This window comes from Hydra vulgaris, chromosome 04 (assembly GCF_038396675.1).
Source record: "Hydra vulgaris chromosome 04, alternate assembly HydraT2T_AEP".
Classification (NCBI taxonomy): Eukaryota; Metazoa; Cnidaria; class Hydrozoa; order Anthoathecata; family Hydridae; genus Hydra; species Hydra vulgaris.
This window is the reverse complement of record NC_088923.1, coordinates 33,526,131-33,549,934: the sequence shown is the minus strand read 5'-3', so window position 1 is coordinate 33,549,934 and position 23,804 is coordinate 33,526,131. Positions and strand designations below refer to the sequence as shown.

The following is a 23,804-nucleotide window of genomic DNA, read 5'->3' as shown; positions in this document are numbered from 1 at the left end:
AACTTTCTGTTATTCTTTAAAAAAAGTAAAGTAGTTCTCGTGGTTTAGCATGTTAGAGTTAGAAAAAAATTTAAATTTGAATTCTAATTTTAAGAAAGTTACGGAGTAAAGTGAAAACTGAAATTTTAAACACAATAATAAGTTATCAGTTAAACACAAACCGCTACAAAGTTAACATAATTATTTTTGGTTAGTTTTTAAAATTTTAACATAGGGGTTAGTTTTTAAAATTTTAAAATTTAAGGTAGAAACTTTTTATAAAAAAATAAAGTTGACAAGTTGAACAAGCTTAGAAAGAATATTGTTCACAAAACGTTTAAGGAATGCTACGGTACACAAGTTCACTGCATTGTAAAAAGTACAGCGGGTACATTTGTCATGATACATTTGTCTATGAATACTAATTACAATTATAAACTGTTAAAAAAAGTTTGATAAGACTTCTTGAAGAAACAAATTAAGCTAACTATTTTGTTTTGATTTCATTTTTTAAACCAATTCTAACTTTTATAATATGTCGGTCATTGATTTTGTCTCTGACGTCATCAGGAGCATGATCTTTTGTGTATTTAGAATTATTTATAGTCACGTCAAGCGTTGGTCTACCTTCACCACTTCTCTCTCGTAAAGTAAACGAAACACTTGGGACCTGTGTTTTGCCACTTTCTTTTGTTAAGCCGTAGTTCAATGGAAATATCCAGATTTCTAAATTAAAAAAAAAATAGCAATTTTAGTTCTAAAAATAATATATTATAAATTTTGAATTATTAAACTTGAAATAGTAGTATATATTTTAATGTATATTTCAAAGTTTAGTAGCTGTTTATTTCATAAATATTTTTTGATGTTTATTTTATGGTTTTTATAATATTTACAAATATTGTAAATTAAAAGCTCATAGTTAAGAGTTATTAAAACAGTTCATAAATAATATTATTTATAAATGTGATAAGTTGCTTTTTTATTAACACCTTTTATATTCAATGTAAATTTAAATGAAATTTGTAAATAACAAAGTTTGATTTGAACTGATAATTAAGTTTGATTTTCAATATCTGTTAAGCTGTGCAATTACTTTAATCTTTGAAGGATTCAAAGAGCCAACATATTTCTAAATCATGACCTAGATGAGAAGGATTATCGAGATATAAACTTTTACAATAATATAACATAAATGAAAGATTAACGAAATTGCAGACAACTTTAAATAATTTATTTTCAAAAAATGGCACCAGGACAAGCAAGTCATTTTTTGTAGTTTAACGAAGGCTTAATGCAATTACTATCAGATCCAGATGGTTTGATCCTGCTCTATAAATCTTATCAAAGCACTCAAACATTCAGCCGAAAAGTAATTATTTTATCAGCATTACCACCACTACTAAAATATTCAAAAGAATACCTCTCAAAAACTTTTGAAAGTAATAAGCAATTTTTTCAAGTCAACAGCACATGATTAAATCGACGTTTTTGAACATCAAAGCAAAACTCTTTCTAAATTATATATTTACATTAGGACTAATTTAAGATAAGGCTTTTGAGACAGGAAAAATCGCTTTAAAAGATTTATATAATCAGGTACATCTTTGCAACATTTTTGCAACATTTTTTAATAATTGTAAATGTATAGGAATAGTAATCTAAGTTTATTTTTTTGTGTTTTTGCGTAGGTACTTACAATTGCAAAGTGGTACACTACAAACTTTTGCGTAGGTACTTATAATGGCAAAGTGGCACACTATAAACTTGTATCAAAACTATTATAAATCTGTTTTATCAGATTTATCGCTTTGGGAAGTTCTCAAATCCAACAAACAAAACCAACAGCATTCCCTGGCAGGTCTCAATGATTCTACATTAAAGGTATAAATGGGTTGTTTCTAAAATAAAGCTTCAAATATCGCTTTATACTGCACCAGCTGTGTTAAGTGTAATTTTGTTGATAAATACTTTAAAACTAAAATTGCCCTTTCCATTCGGAAAAATGTCATGACAACACGTTAGTCACAGAATGTTTAGAGAGGATTGAAAATCTAATTAAGAACTTACCTGAAAATGAAAAGAACTAAAGGCTTAAATATGATGTTCTTCTTAGTTATTTTGGCGGTCAAAAAAGTCCTAACAGTAGTCACTGAGCACCATGGAATAGCATTTAACCAGAAAGTTCTTACCACCTTCTTTACCTATGATGCATATATGGCCAGAGCCGGCTTCGAATTACGAACCTCTGGCTCTGAAGCCAGAACTCTAACCAATTAAATCCTTATTTTTGTAATTCTTAAAACGGGGATTAAATTTTGAAACGCTTTGAATTATAGTCTCAAATTTTCAGGTTTTTCTAATAAAATGATTCGAAGAGATCTCTGAAAACTTTGTGAAAAACCTAGAATACAGCTATTTTAAGTTGCTGACTTTGCCTCATTCTGATATAAAAGCAAATCTTAACATTTTAGGTTTTTTATTGCAAATATTTTTGTATAAATACTGGGTTTAAATCCTCGAATAATTTAAACCCATTGCTCATAAGACGCCCTAAGTTTATTAAGACACCTTAAGTTTATTAAGTAAATCCTAAAATTATTAATGAGTTTAAGTATATCTTTAAAAGACAAGTTTTCTCTTTGTGTGCACAATACAAAAACCTTTTTATATGGAGTTTACGAACAGCTAGTTACTATATTTTGAACAAAGCATCAAAGTCAAAAAAGAATATGAAAAACTTGAAAATATAAAAGCATCGAATAAAAAAGTAGAGTTTTAAGTGATATTGAACTGTATGCAATCAGTATTGGACAAAATGGAAGCAATGGCAAAACAATTATTACAACCTTTATCTTACCTTATACGTATCACTAAAACTTTTAACTTTTATTTTGTGTAAATCCCCTGATTTGTATGTTTGTAAACGTTATCAATAATTACTCATTGTAACTTCACATACATCTACTAATTTTATATCTTCAAATTGATTTCCCATTTATATGGGTAAACTGAAACATACTATATGGTTAGAATTTGTTTAAATTTATAGCTAAAATTTGTTTGAGATTTCAACCACAGAGCCTAAATTAAACTAATATTTTTCATTCTTTTTTCAAACAGGAAGTACAAATCCTTTAAACCCAAATAATTGTCATGCTGTGATTACAAACGTAAAAAACAATGTAACCAGCTAAAATTACGAAGTCTTTTAAAATTTTTAGTCTTATGTTGTTTGATGGCACATTTTTGTCTCTCATAATAAACTGCTATCTTATTGGGTTGAAAACTTTTCTAATGAGATTTTTTTTTAATATTTTTATAAAGACTTAAAAGGTTGTCATAGTGCTCAATAAATAAAGGTTTTCATAGTGCTTAATAATTAAAGGTTGTCATAGTAATAATTTAATATAACATTTAGTAACATGCTTTTATTAAATTCAAAATATGAATGGCTTTTGCTAAAACTAAATTTCTTTGAGAAAATGACAAATCATTTATAACTAAAGATTTATCAAAAGCTTAGTTTAAAAAAATTAAATTCAATTTTTTTGAGTTAACTTGATTTACAAAAATATTTCGAACCTCTCATAGTTATGCCTAGTATTTTTAATTTTCCTGAAAAAGTATTTCTCAATTAAAAGATATATTCTTTTTAAATGAAATTGTACTATTTAACATTAAAGTTGAAAGAGTAAGGCAGTAGGTAGAGTGGGGTAGTAGGTAAAATGGGGCACCATTATTATATTTTGTAGAAAGATTGAGTTTATAATCAGAAAAAAAACTTGATGCAGTAAGAAATGTATAGTTTGGCAAATTTGAGAGAACAAAAGATAAGAATGAATTTAACTATTTAAAAATCTAAAACTTTTCCTAAGCAGTTAGTCATGAATCGTTTATATGTTTTCAGCCTGTTTGTTTTATCATAAAAACTTATTAGCAGCATGAGTTTTCAGCTTGAAATTAAAATAATTTAAAACAAAAATAAAAATGCAAAATTCAAAAACTTTTTATTTAGCCTTGTAACCAGAAAAAAATGACTTTCTATGCGCTTCGTATCACCGAAAAGTTGAAATTTGAAAACGAGTTTTAAAAGTACAGTAGTATACTACTTCAATTTCAATTGGTTTTGACTGTACTTTTAAATCTTGCTGATTTTGTCACTACTATTTTAGCTTTATATTTACTGTTACTTTAGAAATCTTGAGTTTGCTATTATATTTTGTAAAGGGCTTATACTATATAAAACTTTTTTAAACCCAAACCCTGTCTGCCGTTTCTTATCTTCTTCAACCTTCTGCTTCACGTACACGTTTGAAATTATCATATTTGAAGACCATATTTTACTTCATACAAAAAAAACATTTTTAAATAATAAATTATCATGATGATAAAAAGCTTACGTGAAATTTAGAAAAACTACGAGAAAAATAGGAACCGGTGCAATCAATCTGCTTAGTAACTTAACTTATATAGAATCGTTTTAGACACTATTCGATTTAAGTTAGTGTATTTATATGTCATTGTTTATCTACATGACAAACTAATTTATGAAAAAACTTATAAAACCTATAGAAATGTACTTGTAACACTTATTTGAAGAAGCAAAAAGAACCACTTTTCTAACTATTTTACTACTAATAGCAATAGTTTGAGCAACGTGGAAGGGTATTAGAACTCTTTTAAATATACGTTTGGATGATATCTCATACCCATCTTGTATATCTTCAAACAACACCATTATACATGATCCAATTAAAATCTAGGAAATTTTCAACTCCTTTTTTATTTCAATCCCTGAAAAATTGCACAAAAATACCCATTCATCTTATACTGACTTCCATAAGTATTTAAAAACATCAAATTCTGACTCTCTTTTCATTAAACCTACTGACAAAAATGAATATCAGTTATTCTTTCTCTAAATGATGGTAAGGCTTCTAGTCTAAACAGCGTTCCAACCTTTATTCTAAAACTTCTTGCTAATAATATTTCTTGAGTACTTTCTAAACTATTTAATCTCTCATCTGCTACTAATTATTCCCTAATATTTTAAAAACTGCATCTATTAAATCAATCCATAAAAAGGACTCAAAACTTGACTGCAATAACTATAGACCAATATCAATTACCAAATATCAGCAAATTTCCTGAAAAATTATTGTAATATTGTATCTACCACATTATTGATAATTCTAAGCGTCTTTACAGCCGCCAGTTTGGATTTCGCTTAAAACACTCTACTTCCCATGCACTCATAAGCATTACTGAAATGATTCGTGGTGCGATCGATAGTGGTTCTTTTGCTAGTGGCGCCTTTATTGATCTCCAAAAAGCAATTGATACAGTTGGCCACAAGATTTTAATTGAAAAATTGTATCACTAAGGTATACGGCGTATCGCTAATGATTGGGTTTACATCCTATATTAAAAATCATACTCAGTTTGTCTTGATAAATGAGTTTCAATTCACAAGTAAATTTATTAAGTATGGTGTCCCACAGGGTTCTGTTTTAGGGCCTTTACTGTTTTTAATATATATTAAGGATCTGCCTTGCTCTGTAAATAATTCGATTGTTCATCATTTCGCTGACGACACAAATCTTCTATATATAAATAAATCACTCGCGTAGCTTTGTAAAAAAGTTAATTTAGATCTTATCATCTGTGTCATTGGTTAAATAGTAACCGTCTTTCTCTAAATATCAATAAAACTGAATTTATTATTTTTCACCCTCCAAAAAAAGAGATTGATAATTATAATGTGAAAACTAGAATTAACTGCAAAAGACTTTTCCCACCTAAATATATAAAATACCTCGGGATATTTCTGACAAAAACCTACCATGGTACTATCAACTATTTCAATTAAATAAAAAACTCTCAGATACCAATTGTGTATTGGCATTAATACGACACTATGTTCCCCAACATATTCTAATGTCAATTTACTATTCCTTAACCTCCTCCCATCTATGTTATTGTTGCACTGTTTAGGGTCAAAAAGGTAGTTTTCAATTAAATCTTATTAACAGTTTGCAACGCACTTCAATAAGAATTATAACATTTCCTTCTTTACAATCTAATATACAAAATAGGTTCTCTGAATGAGAAATTCTAAAATTTCAAGATCCTGTAAAGCTTTATAATTGTCTCGTTTATGTTAGATTTCCTTCAAAATAAACTACCAAATCCGGATTAAAAAATTTTATTATTTAAACAAGTGGCACACATAAATATTACACTCTAAATACAGAAAATTTTAACTTACACACCTCCTTTTTCAACACTATCAAATATGGTAAGCTCTCTTTAAAACATCAGTGTATTTCTCACTGGAACCAAGTAATACAATTTATAAAAAAAAAGATTTAAACTAAATACCCTTTTATTACCAACATTCTTCTTCTCAATCAAAACCAAATTAAGAATTTTTTTTTTGAGTATATTTCTAATGAATACTAATTTTATTTTTTATTATTGATGCTTTTTTAATATTACTGATTTTATAAAACTATTATTACTTTTATTTTATACTATCTTTTTTATTAACTTTATTATTATTAATATTAATTTATCTTTGTTTTAGAAGCCTTATTAATATTATTTATAATGATAGTGATTGCGATTCCATTGTAGTAATAGTTTTATGGTTACTGTCATAATTTTTGCAAATATTATGTTTATTTTTATAATTATAAACTATAAAACATAGTTATAAACTTTACTATAACTATTTTTACCATAGTTTTTATTTTAATTATAATATTTATAATTATAATTTAGTGAAGTTACCACATTATAGTTACTATTTTTAATGTTTTTTTATTCATACATTTTATTATTATAACTAGTTTTATTATATTATTATTGCAATTATAAATATTATCTTTTTTTATTTGTGCTTTATTTTCTTTCCTTTCTTTTATTTTATATTTCCTTAAATATGTTTTACTTAGATTCTTTCTATGCTATATTTATAGTTTACTTTTTTAATCTTATTTTTGTAATAATTTTTTTTAGGTATTTTTCCATTGACTAGTTTTTAACTATATGAGTTAGACCTAACCTTATTTATGTGAGTTTATAATATATATTATAAATTTTTCATATTTTATGGTTAAATAAATCGATAAAAATATTATTTTAGCAATGTGCATCCTATGCACAACGTACAAATGCATGGGGCCATAGATAAATAGATTTTCCATATAAACCTTTGAATCTCCGTATGTTTAAAGTTTTTTACCTTTTCTATTTAAAAAGTAAAGCTTTAAGTGTCAAACATTCTGTATTCGTAGCTGTATATATATATATATATATATATATATATATATATATATATATATATATATATATATATATATATATATATATATATATATATATATATATGTATATATATATATGTATATATATATTTATATATATATATATATATATATATATATATATATATATATATTCATATATATATATATATATATATATATATATATATATATATATATATATATATATATATATATATATATATATATATATATATATATATATATATATATAATAGTAGTAATAAAAAAATTCGAAAACAGTTTACTTCACTAAAATAAAGAAAGTTATACTTCCTCCTGTTTTAGAATCCTTTGGTTGTGGTTTTAACTGAAAAAGATCTTCAAGTTTTTTCAGAACTTCGTTGATGTTTGTATCTGTTTTTTCGTACTGCAAAATATAGTTTCTAGTATTCCCCACAAAACGATGTCGCTTATGATCAAGACCTAAGCTATTGAGAAGTCTTTTAATTTTAACAATCCCATAATTAGGCAAAACATCTTGTGGAAGATACGAAAAATTTTTATGTTTTTTTCCGTCGCGAGCATTTCCTTCATCCCCAGTGTTTCCTCCTCCACCAGAACTCCCTTCGCCACCAGCGTTTTCTCCACCACCAGAGTTTTTTCCACCGCACTTTTTGTTTTTGACTTCATTTAAATTACTACCTGGAAAAGTATTAAAACTATTTTTATAATGTAAATTTTTTACTGGTTAAAAAACCTTTGGTAGCAAAAACATAAGCATACTAACTAATGCCGGATTAGGGATCTTGGAGGCCGAAAGCCAAAAAATATTTGGGGCCCCATTTCTAAAAAAATGTTTAAAAATGAATGCAAAAAACATAAGATTACTTTTTTGTTTACAGAGAAACTTTTCTTGCTTTTACATTTGCAAAATCAATTACGACATCTTGAAAATTTATGTTTTTTAACAGTGTTCTTTCAATTGTCATTAAACAAAGAGCATTTAAACAATCATTAAACATTAAAGACCGGTGATCATTTTTAACTATTGCTTTTTTAAAAAATGATTTCTCTGCACAACAATTAGTTATGGGAAGGATAAGAAAAATCCGATATGCGATTTTAACATGGGAAAAACTGATTCTAACTTATTCCAACGAATTGCTTGTAAACATTCAGGTGCTGATATATACTCTTCTTATTTGCTTATTTACCAACTTGGAAAACTGGATAATTTCATCCGAGAATTGTGTATCTAAGTCTGAAAGATAAATAGGAAATAAGGATTTGGCAGCAGCAACAATGACAGGAACGGTCATGTTCTGAAAACTAGCTAGAAAACTAAACTTTCTCTCTGCAGACTCGTAAGCAAAAAATCTTTCTTTCAAGCACATCTTCAACTTGTCTATGATTGGAGAAAAAAATTTATTTTAAATTCGTCACTAGTGGCAGTGAACCAGAACCACTTCATTCTCGCTATTTTCACTAAACCCTAATTTGCGCGTCTTCTTTCTTGAATTTTCATGCTTGTACTGGTTAGGAATAATGCTTGGGGAACCTTCTAGCACTTTCTTGAATGTCGAGAAAATTTTCACGAACTGATGTCACATGTTTCAAAAGAGATTACGTAATCGAACACAAAGAGCCAAATCTGCAGTTTTATCCTAAAGTTTCATACTTGTAGCATCAAATTGTAACACTATTCTTTGCCAAAGCTCCGTCATAAAAGCAACAAAGTTTTCGTTTTTTTTAAAAGTGCAGTGGCTTCGTTTTGTGTCTGACATTTTTCATCTTTATCCAGAATAATTTAAATTCTAATGTCTCAAGAATGCGATCGTAATTTGAATGTAAAACTTAAGTAGAAATAGCTGACCACCTTGTCCCATTAAGGCATCAGTAGTAACTTTTCTGTCCTTTCCAGCACCATTTACTAGACCAGAACAAAGTATCTGCCATCTATGAGTTGAAGAAGCACAGAAATTATACAGGCATTAGAAAAACCCAAAGAAATCGTATACAGCCTCACAGCTGTCAACAGCATTTATGCCAACTAAATTTAGAGAACGTCCTGCACAATGAATAAATTCAATGTTTGGGTTCTCATTTTTCAGTTGTGCTTGCAAGCCTTTGTATTTTCCTAACATGTTAGATGCATTGTCATATGACTGACAACGACCATCGTTAATATTAAAGCCAAGTTCGTTTAATTTCTTCTTGACAGCATCTGGCATAGTCTTTCCGCTATATCCACATGAAGATTTAAACCCAATAAATCTTTCTTCCACAACAGCTTCCTAGCTCACATATCGAATGATTATTGCAAGTTGGTCACGGTGTGCAGTGTCAGTTGATGAGTCAATAATCAGTGAAAAGAATTTAACACTGTCAATTTTGCTACCATCGAAAGCCAGAACTTTTTTTGCATTTAAGAAAACAATTTCCTTATAACTTGTTGATGAAATTTATGAAACATTTTTTCTGCCCTGATTTCCTCGGCTTTCTAAGTGTTTAGCAAGGAATGAGTCAAATTTTGCTAAGAACTTCAAGGCCCCGAGAAAATTTTCATTACTGAAGTCACCTTCTAGACCTTCACCGAGCTAGACCTCGACTGCACAAAAATTTCAAGCATTCTAACAAGAAAGTTCTAACAAGAGTTGTTACTCTTGTTAGAACTTTCCTCCAGTAATGTTTTTCATCTTCCAACTGCTGTTTTAAATGAATATCAATTTCTCCCTTTATTGTGACTTTTCCAAAATAGCACTGGACTGCATTAGAATGCTGCTTGTTTTGTTCGTGTCTATGTATAAAACGCAGTCAATGTGCCCAATCGTTGAATCCAGTTCTGAAATTGTCGTCTGAATCTTGAAAAAGCAAGCAGAAGAAACAAAATATTTTTCCTGTGGATGGTGAATAAATAAGCCTGACTCTTTTTCGAACTTTACCATTTTTCAATTTAAAAGAAAAATAGATAAGAAAGCAGCACCTTATTTTGATGTTTGTAACTTTTTGGAATTTTTGTTTTCAACATTTTGATCAGGAATTTCTTTAATAGAAATCCAGTAGTGCTGGGCTTATTTCAAATCCGTCCACAATGCTGGGTTAGATTGACATATTGACAAACTGGACTAAAACAAAAAAGAACGGTGCAGCTTAAGAATACAATTAAAAATAATAATACGTTTAACAATATTACTCATAACAACAATAATAATAATAACAATAATAAACATAAAAATAATAGTAATAATAACTGGAATAGAAATAATTTATTCTTTTCTCTAAATTCTACAGTATTCTTACATTGCCATATGACACATTTTTTGGCTGCCCTGTTGCATTGGATAACACCGATACATTGTCCATTAAAGAATTATCTGTTACGTTCTGCAACTGTGGACTTTGTGCAGTTGGGTTGGATTTAATTGACACACAAATTTAAAATTTGTGTGTCAATTAAATCCAAAATTTAAATTTCTGCTTAAATATTTTCTGTCCATTATTGTCTAATTATTGCAAAAATAATATTGTAATTTTAATTTATAATTCATTAATGGTAAAACAAAGGAAGTAAAAAAACTAATATTTCAAAAAATTGATAAAATATTTAAATATATATTTACTAATAAATATAAGTTAATAAAAAAACAAACAACTATAAATTTAAGTGATATTTTTTGTTCTCAAATAAAAAAAAAATCAAATCAAAATGTAGTCAATTTGCATTTCTTAATAAATAATTAAATAGTTCGTATTTAACTTGTACCTGTTTATTTCACTTTTAAGTAAGTAAAAAAATATAAAAACTGTTCGAACTTTTTTCCAATATAATTCCAACGTGTTCAAGTTCGAACTCTTTTTTAAAAAAGTTTTGAGTTTTTACTTTTAATTACATGAGATATTAATGAAATTAATTTGATTACAAATTATCGAAATTAATTTCATTAAGAGTTAATGAAAATAATTTAGAATGTCAAGTCATATGTAATAAAGAAAATAATATGTAAGTTAAAATTGGGGGCCCCGCTGGTACCCTAATTTTTAGGGTCCGGACGCCTAAGCTCCCAGGAACCCGGGTTAATCCGGCATTGATACTAACTAACTTGATGTATCTATTAGTTTGCTGCAATTATCGTTTTGTTTTAAAGGCAGTAATTAAAACTCATCAGCAAGGTTTCGAGGTCATGCTACCATTATTTTTATATACTATATAAAAATAGTTTTATAAAGATGTTGAATACGTCAGATGTCATCCTGGTTTGCACAGCTTAATATTTAGTTTTTTTGATGCACTTTTTTAATTAAACTTCAAAAATAGAAAATAATATATAAATAATAATATAATCATTAAAAAACAGCATTAATATAACTAACTACTTTGCTATAAAATTTCATCCTAAAAATATTTTAACATAAGAAGTTAAACACGAGGAGCGTGTTTCATTTTTTATGTTACCTATGCTAACTAGAGTGATATCGACAGCGCTACGCAGACTCATCAAAAGCTGAGTAAATTAACTTTTTTCAGCGTAATAACAATATTTAATATTTAGCAAAATATAGGGTAACCTAATCAAACCTCGCCCACATCCGCACTAATATTGCTGTTGACAGCCTAATAATAGACTTACACTGCTGTACTATATATCATTAGTTAGTTTTTTCCTTCAACTACAAAACTATGTAGAATTCTCTAGGTTTTATGAGAGTGCGTGGTATTACCATTATAAATTGTACAGTGAGTCAAAAGCTTTTGAGTATCGCCCACTTAAACTCAATCTCGCCATGTTGATTAAAAATTGCCCACTTTGTGACTATAGAAAGGAACTTATATTTGCCTAGGCAACGTTGTATACAGGTGGATGAGATTAAACCTTGTAAGTTAATTTATATGCTCAATTGCACCATTTTAGTCGGAAAAGTATGCAACAATGGGGTTTTTATATTTTTACAGTTATGAACTTAATTTTTATACAGAGTAGCCGCGACGCAGTGGTTAGAGCATGAAACTCGTAATACAAAGGTTGCGGGTTCAAATCTTACTCAAAGCACTTATACGTTGTTGGTTAGGCTTAAAATGGGGAACCAACTTATTAAATGCTTATGCCTTTGTGGCGGTGCTTTGTGATAAATCCATTAGAAATTATCACAGAATAAATAAGATCATTAGGTCTTATTATATATAAGTTTATTAGAGTATTCTTAAATAAAAATGTATATATATATATATATATATATATATATATATATATAACACGAAACTTTATGGACTTTTTACTATATGATAAAGATTGTTAAATGTTTGTCAATATTGTTCTTGGAATTAACCAATGCTTGCAAAATCGATGATAGTGAAATGAAATTCTTTTTTGTTGTTGTTGCAGACTTGTTGACACAATTTTCTTATTTCTTTTCTCAGCCACTACTTTTTTTTCTTCTTTTTCTTTGAGTCGCTTAGCAGCATTGATAAGTCGCAATTGTTTTCTTTCACATTTTTCTCTTGTTGGATTTTGTCCTGATGATATTTTATTTTTTCCGATTATGATTCTTGAGAAGTATAAACAAAGTATTAAAGCTGACCTGTTCTGTTCCCTATCTTTTTCTTTGCGGTGGCCTTAGGATATGTCAAGATATCATCCTCTCCAATACCTGCAACTGATCAGGATTCAATTCAGTTTCCGTTATTTGTAAGAATTGTAGTATTATCGGAGTCATGGCAAGCATTGTGATATAGTTGGAGTCATATTAACATTGATGAGAAGTCCACTTTCTGCCGCACTCTCATGTACATACAGATTTTCATTCTCATTTATGTCAGCCAATGATTTACCGGTACAACTGTGTTAAACGTTTTCAACATTTGTATCATTATCTGCACCAGGTATTGAAATGACATCAACAGTTGTATTAGCTAAAATATCCTCAACCGGATGTAAATAGTTTGGCAAAAATGTATCACAAGAAATAGTCTGAGGATTAAATAGATAAATTCCACACTACTTGAATTTTTTCCCGGTGGTGCGGACTCTGTATTTAAACCCCATAAAGACCTGGATGTCTTTCCCTTCACTATAACCTAAGGTGGAATAAACTTACTCTTTGCATTTACACATGCAAAACAATGTCTACTTGTTCAACTTTTTTAGAGGTTTTTTGTACCTTTGCTCTATTGCTAGCTTAATTAATAAATTTTTTCTCCAGAGCAAATGGTAATGTAGATTTTTTCCTGGCTTTACTCCAATAACTTCTTTTCCAGAGAGTCTGTCTTTCAGTCTTTTGTGTGGCACATTGTACAATATTACTGCATAATGCACTGAAATCGATGGCTCTGATCTGACACTTAATGGCACTCATCATATTTTCTTCACTTTATTTTTAGTAATTTGCCCCGTTTCTTAACAGTGACTGACTGGTTAATGGAATGACTGGAACCATTGACAAGAGTTAAAGAAACATCAAGTGTTGGTAGCTGTTTCATTTGAAAAATGTCAAGAGCACTACTATCAAATATTAAAGGAATTATACCATCATGTAACATGTGACTCCAAAAAATCTGGACAAATTAAATTCTAAAATATTTTTAGAAAGATGACTTATTTTTTAAGTTTTGAACGATGTTTCAAAAAGAGCAATGTTTATAGAGTATTATTACAAAAAATTACAAATTTTCCATTCCTTGTCTGCGAACTGTATCAACTCTTGTAAAACACTCCTTACCAAGTCGATGTACGCGCTCAATGTCGACACGTTTGAAGCAGTAGTTGATACAATTACTCAGTTGGATCAAATTTTTAGCTTCCCAACAATTAGCATTAGTGCTCTCTGGATTTTATTCCAGAAATCTTCAACAGGTTGCAATTCTGGTACGTTTGCAATATTTTGACTTCTGGGCACATATTTGACATTTTTGGACCTCAAAAATTCTTGAACTTTTTTTGAGTAGTGAGATGATGCAAGGTCAGGCCAAAAAACTATTTCATCATCTTTATGAACAGTCTCTATAAATGGGAGCAAACATGATCTCAAACACTTGTCTATGTACACATTTTCATTGACAGCTTGATCGGAAGGTGCAACATAATGCTTTGACAATCCCTTTGGAGAAATTGCAACCCAAACCTATAATTTTTGTTCAAATTTTGATTTTCTTTTTAATTTAACATCATTCGGTGTCGTAGTAACATCTGATGATTAAAATCCACTGTTTCCTGAAATATTACAATTACTTAATCCAAAATATGGTTCATCGTCAACGATGAACATGTTTTTTTCGAAAAATTTCAACCAATTTAGAGCACTTTGGACGAACAAGAGATTTGTGTTCAGGAGTTCTTTTTGGAGCCTTAATTTTTTTATGATAATGAATGATTGTCTTCTGCTTTATCGTTTTGCATATGTATGATTGATTGACATTGAATTTTTTAGCAAGAGAACGTTGACTGATTCCATGTTGATGGTCGATTTTTTTTTCCAATTGTTTGATCTTCTTTTTTGTCATCTTAACTGCTTTCCTACCGCTTCCAACTTGTCGTTTGGGTAATATGTTGTTGTCTTTTCGTTTTAGAATATTGTAGAGCGTAGATCTTGGAATACTTTCCATCATAAAATGTTTTACAATTGCGTTTTTGGAAAGTTCTGGGTTAATTTCAATAAACTCGTACACTCGCTTTCTTACATCATCTTGTCTCGAAGTAACTTTAAATAAATTAATTTTAATTTATTTTGATAAAGTCTTCAAAAATTACAAGAGCTAAAAATATTAGCCCATGGTGAAAACTTTATTTTAGTATTTATAACATAACCCTTGAACTTCGAGGTACTTAATTTATGATGAAGTCTATTAGTATTAAGCCAAGTTATTACCATAGCATTTTGAAGAAGAAGAAAAACATTTTTATGCAAACATGCATAAACCTAATGTTTTAGTTATTTCAATAAATAAAATTTGTTCTAAAATTGAAAATAAGTAAAAAAATTGTATATGAAATATTCATTATTTCTCTGAACTAACTATTATATATAAAAAAAAAAAACTAAAAATAAAAAAACATCGTATAAAATATCGATAAAACTATATAAATCGATTCTTAATTTTTTTTCACCAATATTTATTAGGAAAAGAAAATGCAATAACATACAAAATTTACTTAATTGCGATGTGTTTGTTTTCTTTGACTTGCTTAAGCTAATTATAAACATTGAGTTTTGATTAACATGGGCTTTTATGCGATTACTTAATACTCAATGCAGGGCCATAATACTGTACTAAGCAATTTTTTTTTTATTAGTTTCCTTAATAATAATACATAGAGGAAGCGTATTGTTTCAAAGGCAATCAAAAATACATTAACGTACTTGAATATTATCAATTTTTGTCAAAGCAATTATCATGTAAGTTTGGGGTTCAACTTTACGATAACCCCAAGGATGTTGAATTAAAGGTAATTAATTTATGAAATTATATACTCAATAATATATAGAATAAAAACACATGTAAAGTTCACTTATTTGTAAGCATTCAAACACATACTTTCCTTAATATGTACCCTAACAAAATTTTATGATTTTGAATTTCAGTTATTTTTTAAATGTGTCATCTCAATTTAATCAAAAATTAATGGGGTTCACGGCGAAAGGTTTTTTTTTTTGCTGAAACTGCTGGTAGCGAAAGTCTTATTATAACATAGTGCATCTATTTAATGTATTCAACCTTCTCCGGACAAAGTTGAATGCATTGGGCGATACTATATATATTCTGTGGGCGAGATTGAGTATATTTAGTAGGTTGAGCAGAAAACAATTTTATGCATATTCTACGATTTCAAAGGATTGTAAATTTTATTACATTTCGAGAATATACTGTGGAGAACAAAAAAAATTATAATCTAAAATGCACAATAACTAATTAACTCTGTTAACTGGTTTGAATTCGGCAAATTACATAGCAAAAAACCAACAAATTTTCTGTAAGAGATACTTCTTTATTTAAGATTTTTTTGATGTCAAATTGTTTTGATGTTGATAAGGCTGGCTTGCTGCTCTAAATAAAAGTCTTTTCGCTGGTACAGCGTGTGAGTTAACTAACTTATAAGTAATTAAAGATGGTGAACGAGGTTAAGTGATAGCCGGTAGTATGTGGAGTTACCCTATTTCCGTTGTATTATTACTAATACGCGGTTTATTTCTATTTGTCAAGTTATATACAAACTTATATTTTAATATTTTTTATACTATTTATAATATAAAAAATATATATTTTATAATATTTAACATGTTTATGCCTACGTATTTATATTATATATGTTTGTATATTATACTTTTATTTAATATTAATTTTAATTAATTATAATAAATTCAAGTTTAATTTAAATATTTAAATGTAATATTAGAAAAAGTATTAAATAATTTTTGCGCTGCACCCTGCCAAACTTTGGTATCTGTAAAACGAACACAATAGTAACGTTACTATTGTGTTCGTTAATTAAATATTTAAAAAAATTATAATTAAAATTTGATCAAATTCTGAAGAATGGTTTTAATTAAATTTTTCTAATAGTTTCCGTAAGATTGTAAAAAATTAGTCCAAAGATTTTATTTGACTGTCATTTTATTCGATTATTGCTCTATTCGACTATCATTCTATTCGGCTATCATTCTATTCGACAATCATTTATTTGACTCGATCATTCTATTCGACTCTATCATTCTATTCGACCATAATTCTATTCACTTAAAAATAAGTTTTGCATAAAAGATAAGAAATAGAAAAACGAAAAAAAAAATTCTGCTGCAGATTGCGGATTGGACCAACTATGATGGGCTACTTTGGATTCGGAAAAGAAAGCGGCAAAATTAGGAGGAGGAAAAGATAGAAGAGATAACAATGATAAAAACTTCTAATATTGTACAAACGCTGTATAAAATTTATTCCTGGTTAATTTTAGTGTACAGCTAGTTGTAAATTAGTAACAAGTTATAAAATTAATATTTTTTTGCATTATCATCGAATACAGAACATATTAAAACAGAGTGTACAACTTTGACGCATTTTTAATAAAGTTATACAATGTTGTTCGCGATAATAAAAATATAAAGGTTATGGAAACAGTACAATAGAATAATTTTCCGTACAATTGTACTCTCGTACAATGTTTTTTGATGCCTGTATTTATAAATATTGTTCTATCTATAATAGTTATTTAAACTCAACAAACACAAAGCGTGTTTAATTGACTTGAAGATGTCTAACACATTTTGTTTACTGTATAACATGACAAATAATTATCTGCAACTTATAACTAATGATAAACAGCTGAAGGATAAAAGCAGAAGACTAATACATAATAATAATAACAATAATAATAATAATAATAATAATAATATATATATATATATATATATATATATATATATATATATATATATATAAATATATATATATATATAAACTTTTAATAGAAGCTAAGTAACATTATTAAAATGTAAAAGAGTAGAAATTACCTATTGCAGAAGAACTCTTTTTTTGTGGTAATGACATTAAAGGCTGAAAAACTTTTGGAACGAATATACTTGTATGTATTTTAGAAATAACAGGTGCATTGATTTGAGTTGCTGATGTTGTCCAGTAGTTAACTGTCAAATTGGTATACTTTATTTTTGGACATAGCGACACTCCACCATACCGTATTCGTTCATCTTTAGAGTGACAAACAGCAGGTACCCATTTACACCCGTTTTTGGGTTTTAATGGTAGTAGTTTTTCTTTTGATATTTTTTTTAACTCTTCAATTTTGTCTTGAAACGCTTTTAATTGGTTCTTTTTTTCATTAATTAGATCATTAAAACTTTTTTTTTGCCGCTGATCAATTTCAGCTGATTTAACAAGCATAATTTCTTTAATAATGGTTTCAGAGTTGCTGTGTTTGAGCCAATTCGAAATATCCGAGTAAGAAATTAAGATACCAAACTGAGAGTTTATGGAAGAACGAACTTGCTCTATAACATCATCATTAATCCATACCACTTGCTTACGAACTTCACAGTATATTTTCGAAAAAACACTTTCTAAGTGAGATTTCTGATCTAAAATAGCTTGCCTTAAGTTTGACTTAAGTCGCATATTAAGTTCCTCATTGTTTGGATCAACTAGATTTTCGATTTCTTTTAATTTGCTGTCTTTTATTAAATCCAAAAGTTGGCCTAATCGTTGAATCTTGCATAGCTCTCTAAGGCGCAAAAATTCTGGAAAGAATTTCCCAATTTTTTCATAGTTTTTAGTAAAATCGGACGCAAATTGACTTTCAGGTGAATTAGGATCTACCTCATTTTGATCTTGTAGCTCACCGCAATCATTGTAAAACATTGGCATGCAGCGCACACTCATGTTAATGTCACCAAACAGGTAAAGAACGTTTTCATTATCTTCTTTGATATCTAAATCCATTTCATCGGCTTGAATCCACAAACGATGAACCCTACTTTTTGAAAACCCACGGAGATGAATTGGCTTAAGAACTTCTTGTATTTCATGAGGTAGATCTTTTAACAGACCATTGTATACTGAACGATGTTTAAATGGCGGAACAAGTGAAATTTCTTCTCCCATACTAAATTGTTTCAGTAAATAATCAGTATGAAACAATGTTGAAAGGAACTCAGTTCCATCAAGTTCTTCGGGCATGAAAAAATACTGATTAAATGGGTGGTAATTGGTTTCTCTCTGGTTAATTCCATCAAGACTAAATACACAGACAGGGCTGCTCATTAAAATACTTGTAGCAATATCTTGCCAGCACAATAATGGTTGGTTTCTTAACAAAATTGAAGTTAAAAATGACTTGCCTAAAATAAGATCAATATCATTACTTTTTTTGTTGATGGAAAAACCTTTTACTCTGCAAATTCCATCTTTTTTTATTGGACCTAAAAGTGATTGATTAATTTTGAGCCAACCTTGTTTATCAACACGAAGTAGATTAGAATTCGTTAGTTGCTGTACACCTTCCCAGTCATATCCTTTTTCATTTAACAATGCACTCATAGCATTAAGCTTAGTTTCATCTTCAAACTCTTCGGTAACTTCACAAATTCCATTGAAATGGTTCTCAAATATTTTATATCTTAATATAGCATCTGTTAACTGTCTTTTTGTTTCTTCCTGATGCATGACTGCAAATAAATACTCACAATGAGCTTCTCTGGAAAAAAAATTAAAAAAAAGTGCTTCAGATGAGTTAATAAAACTAGGTAGTGACAATATGGGACAAACTCTGCTACTACAGACTAACCATTCTAAGTTTTCACAAAGGGATTTAGCTTCTTCTTCGGGTTCCAGGCCATATGCAACATTTTTTATAGCATAAAACTGTAAGGCACATATTTTATGCGCAGCATAAAACTGTAAATAAGCATGGGTCCCAAGTTCAAATGCCAAACTGGCAGCTAGTGAGGTAAGTTTTAAAACCATATCCTTGCAGGCATACTTTTTTGATTCAATCATGTAAGTGTTGGACATCGCTTTAGCAAACCATTGAGCAGCAACAAGTGTAGTGATTAGAAACTGCGATGGGGTACTACATGACGTAATAAAGTCATAATATGCAAAAGCAACATCAATGCTTTCCCATTTTTTTCCTGTAAACAACGTGTTTATTGAAGCTTCAAATTTTTTAAACATTTTAATGTTTGCAATGGGTGTACTTAAGTGATCAATATTCATGGTGCTGTGGAGACAAGGTGAATTAAGTATATCCGTTTCATCAATGTTTAGACAAGTAAGAAAGTTTTTGCTTGAAATATGCTCAAGGTTTTTGAAAAAATTCATTCTTGCATTGGAAACTATGCTTTGTGTTGCTAAGTGAGAAAAAAACTCCGTAAATTTTATATCTTCTTCTTCATCAAAATAGGTCGTGCATCCTTTCCAGTATGCCTCGCCCAAAAGTTTCATTCCTTTTAATGAATCTTTTGAAAAAGTGTAATTGCAATGCAAATTTCCACTAAAAGTTTTGATTTACTATTCCATTGCATTTTATTGCTATATTCTTCAAGTTTATTTATGCTCGCAAAAAGAACTCGGTTATCCTGTTCATATATTAACAAAAGATCAAGTAAATCTTGAAAAGAGTTTTTATTGATTGCATTGTGAATTTCTTCATTTAACATATTAACATGAATTTCAAATTCAATGTCATACTTTTTCATAAGCTCAGATTTTATTGTCGTTCCTAAAAATTCTACCTCTCTAAAAACATTTTTCTGAGATCTCATCCAGTATAACAGAGATTCCATATGGGAGATTTTTTTAGATAATGATAAACCTCGGCACTCATCTAAGGCAAAAAATATGGCGTATAATCATCTAAGGCAAAAAATATGGCGTATAAATATAACTTAAAAATATCCATTTTTTCTATTCCTTTGCATGTTTTGCAAAACAAGTATGCAAAAAGTCGATTATACTCTTTTATTTTAAGCATCTCTTTAGCCAAAAAGGTATCGATTTGCAAGCAAAAAGATCTTTCATGGTTGATTAGTTTTGATAAGTCACAAATTGCTATAAATGTTGATACAGTTATTGAATTGCTTGAAATTGACTTAACTGCACGGTTAAAAAAATTAACAGCTTGAAACTCGTTAAACCATTTTTTACAATCAATGCAGATACATCGGATTTCCATATCAAGATATGGAAGCTTTGACTTTACAAGATTATTTGAACATTTTGAACAGAAGTTATGCGAGCACAAATAGCATTTTTTCCAGAAAGCACTCCCCCAACAAGAATTGATATGACAAAAGCTGCATTCTGTAGAATCATTTTAAAAGTTGGAATTTGGCATTCGTGCATTTTTAGATTCAAACTTTAAAACTAGTTTCACCTCGTTTTCTAAATCGTCAATTGATGCGCCTTTCGAAAATTTAATACAGAAAAAATCGCATAAAATCTTGAGCTCATTTAAGTTCAAAACTGATGTGTCAAACAGATTGTCTTTATCGTTTACATGTTGCTTACATAATAACTTGTCAAAGATTGAGCTTTTTATCAGAGTTTTTGAAAGTAAAACATGCGCTTGTTTTTTTAATTTCTTATCGTCACAGTAATCACTATTAAAAGAACCAATACCATAAAACACTGACGTAATAATTTTTGAAATCGAATTTATATTTTCTGAAAGAAAAGCTTCAAGGTAATTAGATACTTCAGATTCAAGTATACCTGTGATCTGAATAAATTCTATATCACCAGGATCATTGTGATCTTTTTGAAGTATAAATGGTACTAGTTTATGAAGTTTTTCGTTAATAAATAATTTCAAACATTCATCAAACTTTTTTTCAAATCTAACTAAAAAATCTTCTGTTTTTACTTTTTCGAACTCTTTTTCAGCTTTTTTCAATTCATGCCAATGAGGACTTTTGTGTCCGTGACCCTGGAGACAACGCTTTTGAAAACTATGTGTTACGTTTGAGCAAATATCGCATAGTAATGGTTTTGCGTTAGGATTTCTTACTCCTTGTTTAATAAGTTCTTCATCGTATTTCTCTTTTTCGTACTTATCTAGAAGAATATTTTTTGCACGAATCAATTTTTGAAATTTTTCAGTTGACCATGTTGTTTGATTTCTGTTTTTATCTGGAAGGCATTTTTTTTATATGCTGCAAGAATTTCACTTTCAGTCGCATTTTCTGATATTCCCAATAACTATATTGCAATTAAAAAAAAGTAATTAAGTAAACTTTCACAAAGTAAAACAAAAACTTAAATAAAGTATTAAATAAAAAACTTAAAGGCACTTGAGGTGATAATTTATGAAATAATTTATATATAAATAATTGTAAAAGAATAAAAAATTATAAATAATCACGAGATAAATAATTATAGAGATAATAATATTTATTATTATCTCTATAACTATTTCTTTTGAAATAAATTTAAAGAAATTAAATATTTATTTTTATTTTAAAATTTAAACGAAAAAAAATTTTATTATCCAGGCATAATACAACGAAATAAAAAATAAAATTTTAAAATGGTTTAAGAGTTATCTATCTAACCGAAAACAATTTGTACCATTTAACAATGGTCAACCCACTTTTCTTAATATAACCTATAAAGTCCCACAAGATTCAATTCTTGGAACTCTTCTTTTTTTAATTTTTATAAATGACTTAAATAAAGCTTCAAAACTAACGAGCATTATGCATGCAGATGATACAAACTTATTCCTTTCTAACTATGTTATTGCTGAACATTTTAAAACAGTGAACGAAGAACTCTTACATATATCTAATTGGTTCAAGTGTAATAAGTTAACCTTAAATACTAATAAAACAAAATGGGCTTTATTTCATTCGATTACAAAAAAGCGATTTCTTATTTTTGTATTACCTCTTTAGCGCCACGCCTTTGGAATAAAACTGTTTTGCCGAATTTTAATTTTGAAGTACGTATTACTTTTTGCCTTTTTAAAAAAAAAAACTGAAAAACCTCATTCTTTCATTAGATAATATATTGAGTTATTATTAGTAGTAAAAATTAAAAATAAATTTTGGTCTACTTTTTTATTGTTTATATACATGTTTACGTTTTTAGAAGTTTATTCCTATTTATTTTATTTATCGTTCTTATACTTTTTACTCTTTAATTTATATGCTGATTTACTCTAGTATAAAATTCTGCTTAGAAGATCCTCTTGATCTTTCTTCAGACACAGATTATTTATCTTGCAGTTTTGTAAAAGTTTTTTTTTTTTTTTTGTCTTATCTTTGTTAAATGTTTATTTAAGGTTCTGACGAGTGTGTCTGTATATATATATATATATATATATATATATATACAGACACACTCGAAGAATTTTAGCGTTGCTATATTGGATTTATTTTTTTTAATCCTTTAAATATGCACCCAAAAAATTGTGGGTAGCAAAAGTCTCTAAATAAGTTTAAAACTTCGAACATTAGATTCTAAGTCTTTGTAAGTGTTTTCCAAGTGTCACTACATGTAGATAAAGTAATTAAAAAAAAGTTCTGAACTAAAATCTAACTTTAAAGTTTTTTGAACATTTAATGGCAGTCATTTCTGATCAAGCATTAAGAAAATAGGTTGTTTTAGGAAAGAAAAAAAAGTTTGCAATATTTGTTTCCTCTCTATATAGTTATATTTAGTTCATAAAATGGTAAGACAAAACAAAGCTAACACGTTTTTTAAAATGTTTATCACTGTATTTACATATATGAAAATCAAGTTAAATTTTTTTTTAAGCTTTTCAAGAAACATTATTCATTTAAAATCATTTTTATTCTGACCTTACATTAGGGGAAGAGAGAACGATATATAATATAGAATATAAATCAATAGGTAAGTAAATTAACACTTAAATAAAAAGCAACCAATGATAACAAAAACAGTCAAAAAAAAAAAAAAAACAGTTACAATAAATAAAGTAATTTTTTTGGCTGTAGAATAAAAAGTTTTCCTTTTGGCTACAGCATAAAAAGTTTTCCTATTGGTCTAACATTAGGGGCTATTAGAGT

The 23,804-nt window shown here is 28.3% G+C and overlaps 1 protein-coding gene across 1 annotated transcript; it reads right to left on the bottom strand.

The window, feature by feature from the left end:
- Positions 1-368: 368 nt before the first annotated feature.
- On the bottom strand, positions 369-21,913 carry LOC136079363 (uncharacterized; the record flags this gene model as incomplete). Its single annotated transcript, XM_065795098.1, has 6 exons — positions 369-705; positions 7,605-7,976; positions 17,772-20,271; positions 20,343-20,511; positions 20,661-20,968; positions 21,098-21,913. Coding segments are annotated over 6 exons (4,404 nt in total), but the record flags the coding sequence as incomplete, so codon positions are not given.
- Positions 21,914-23,804: the final 1,891 nt, after the last annotated feature.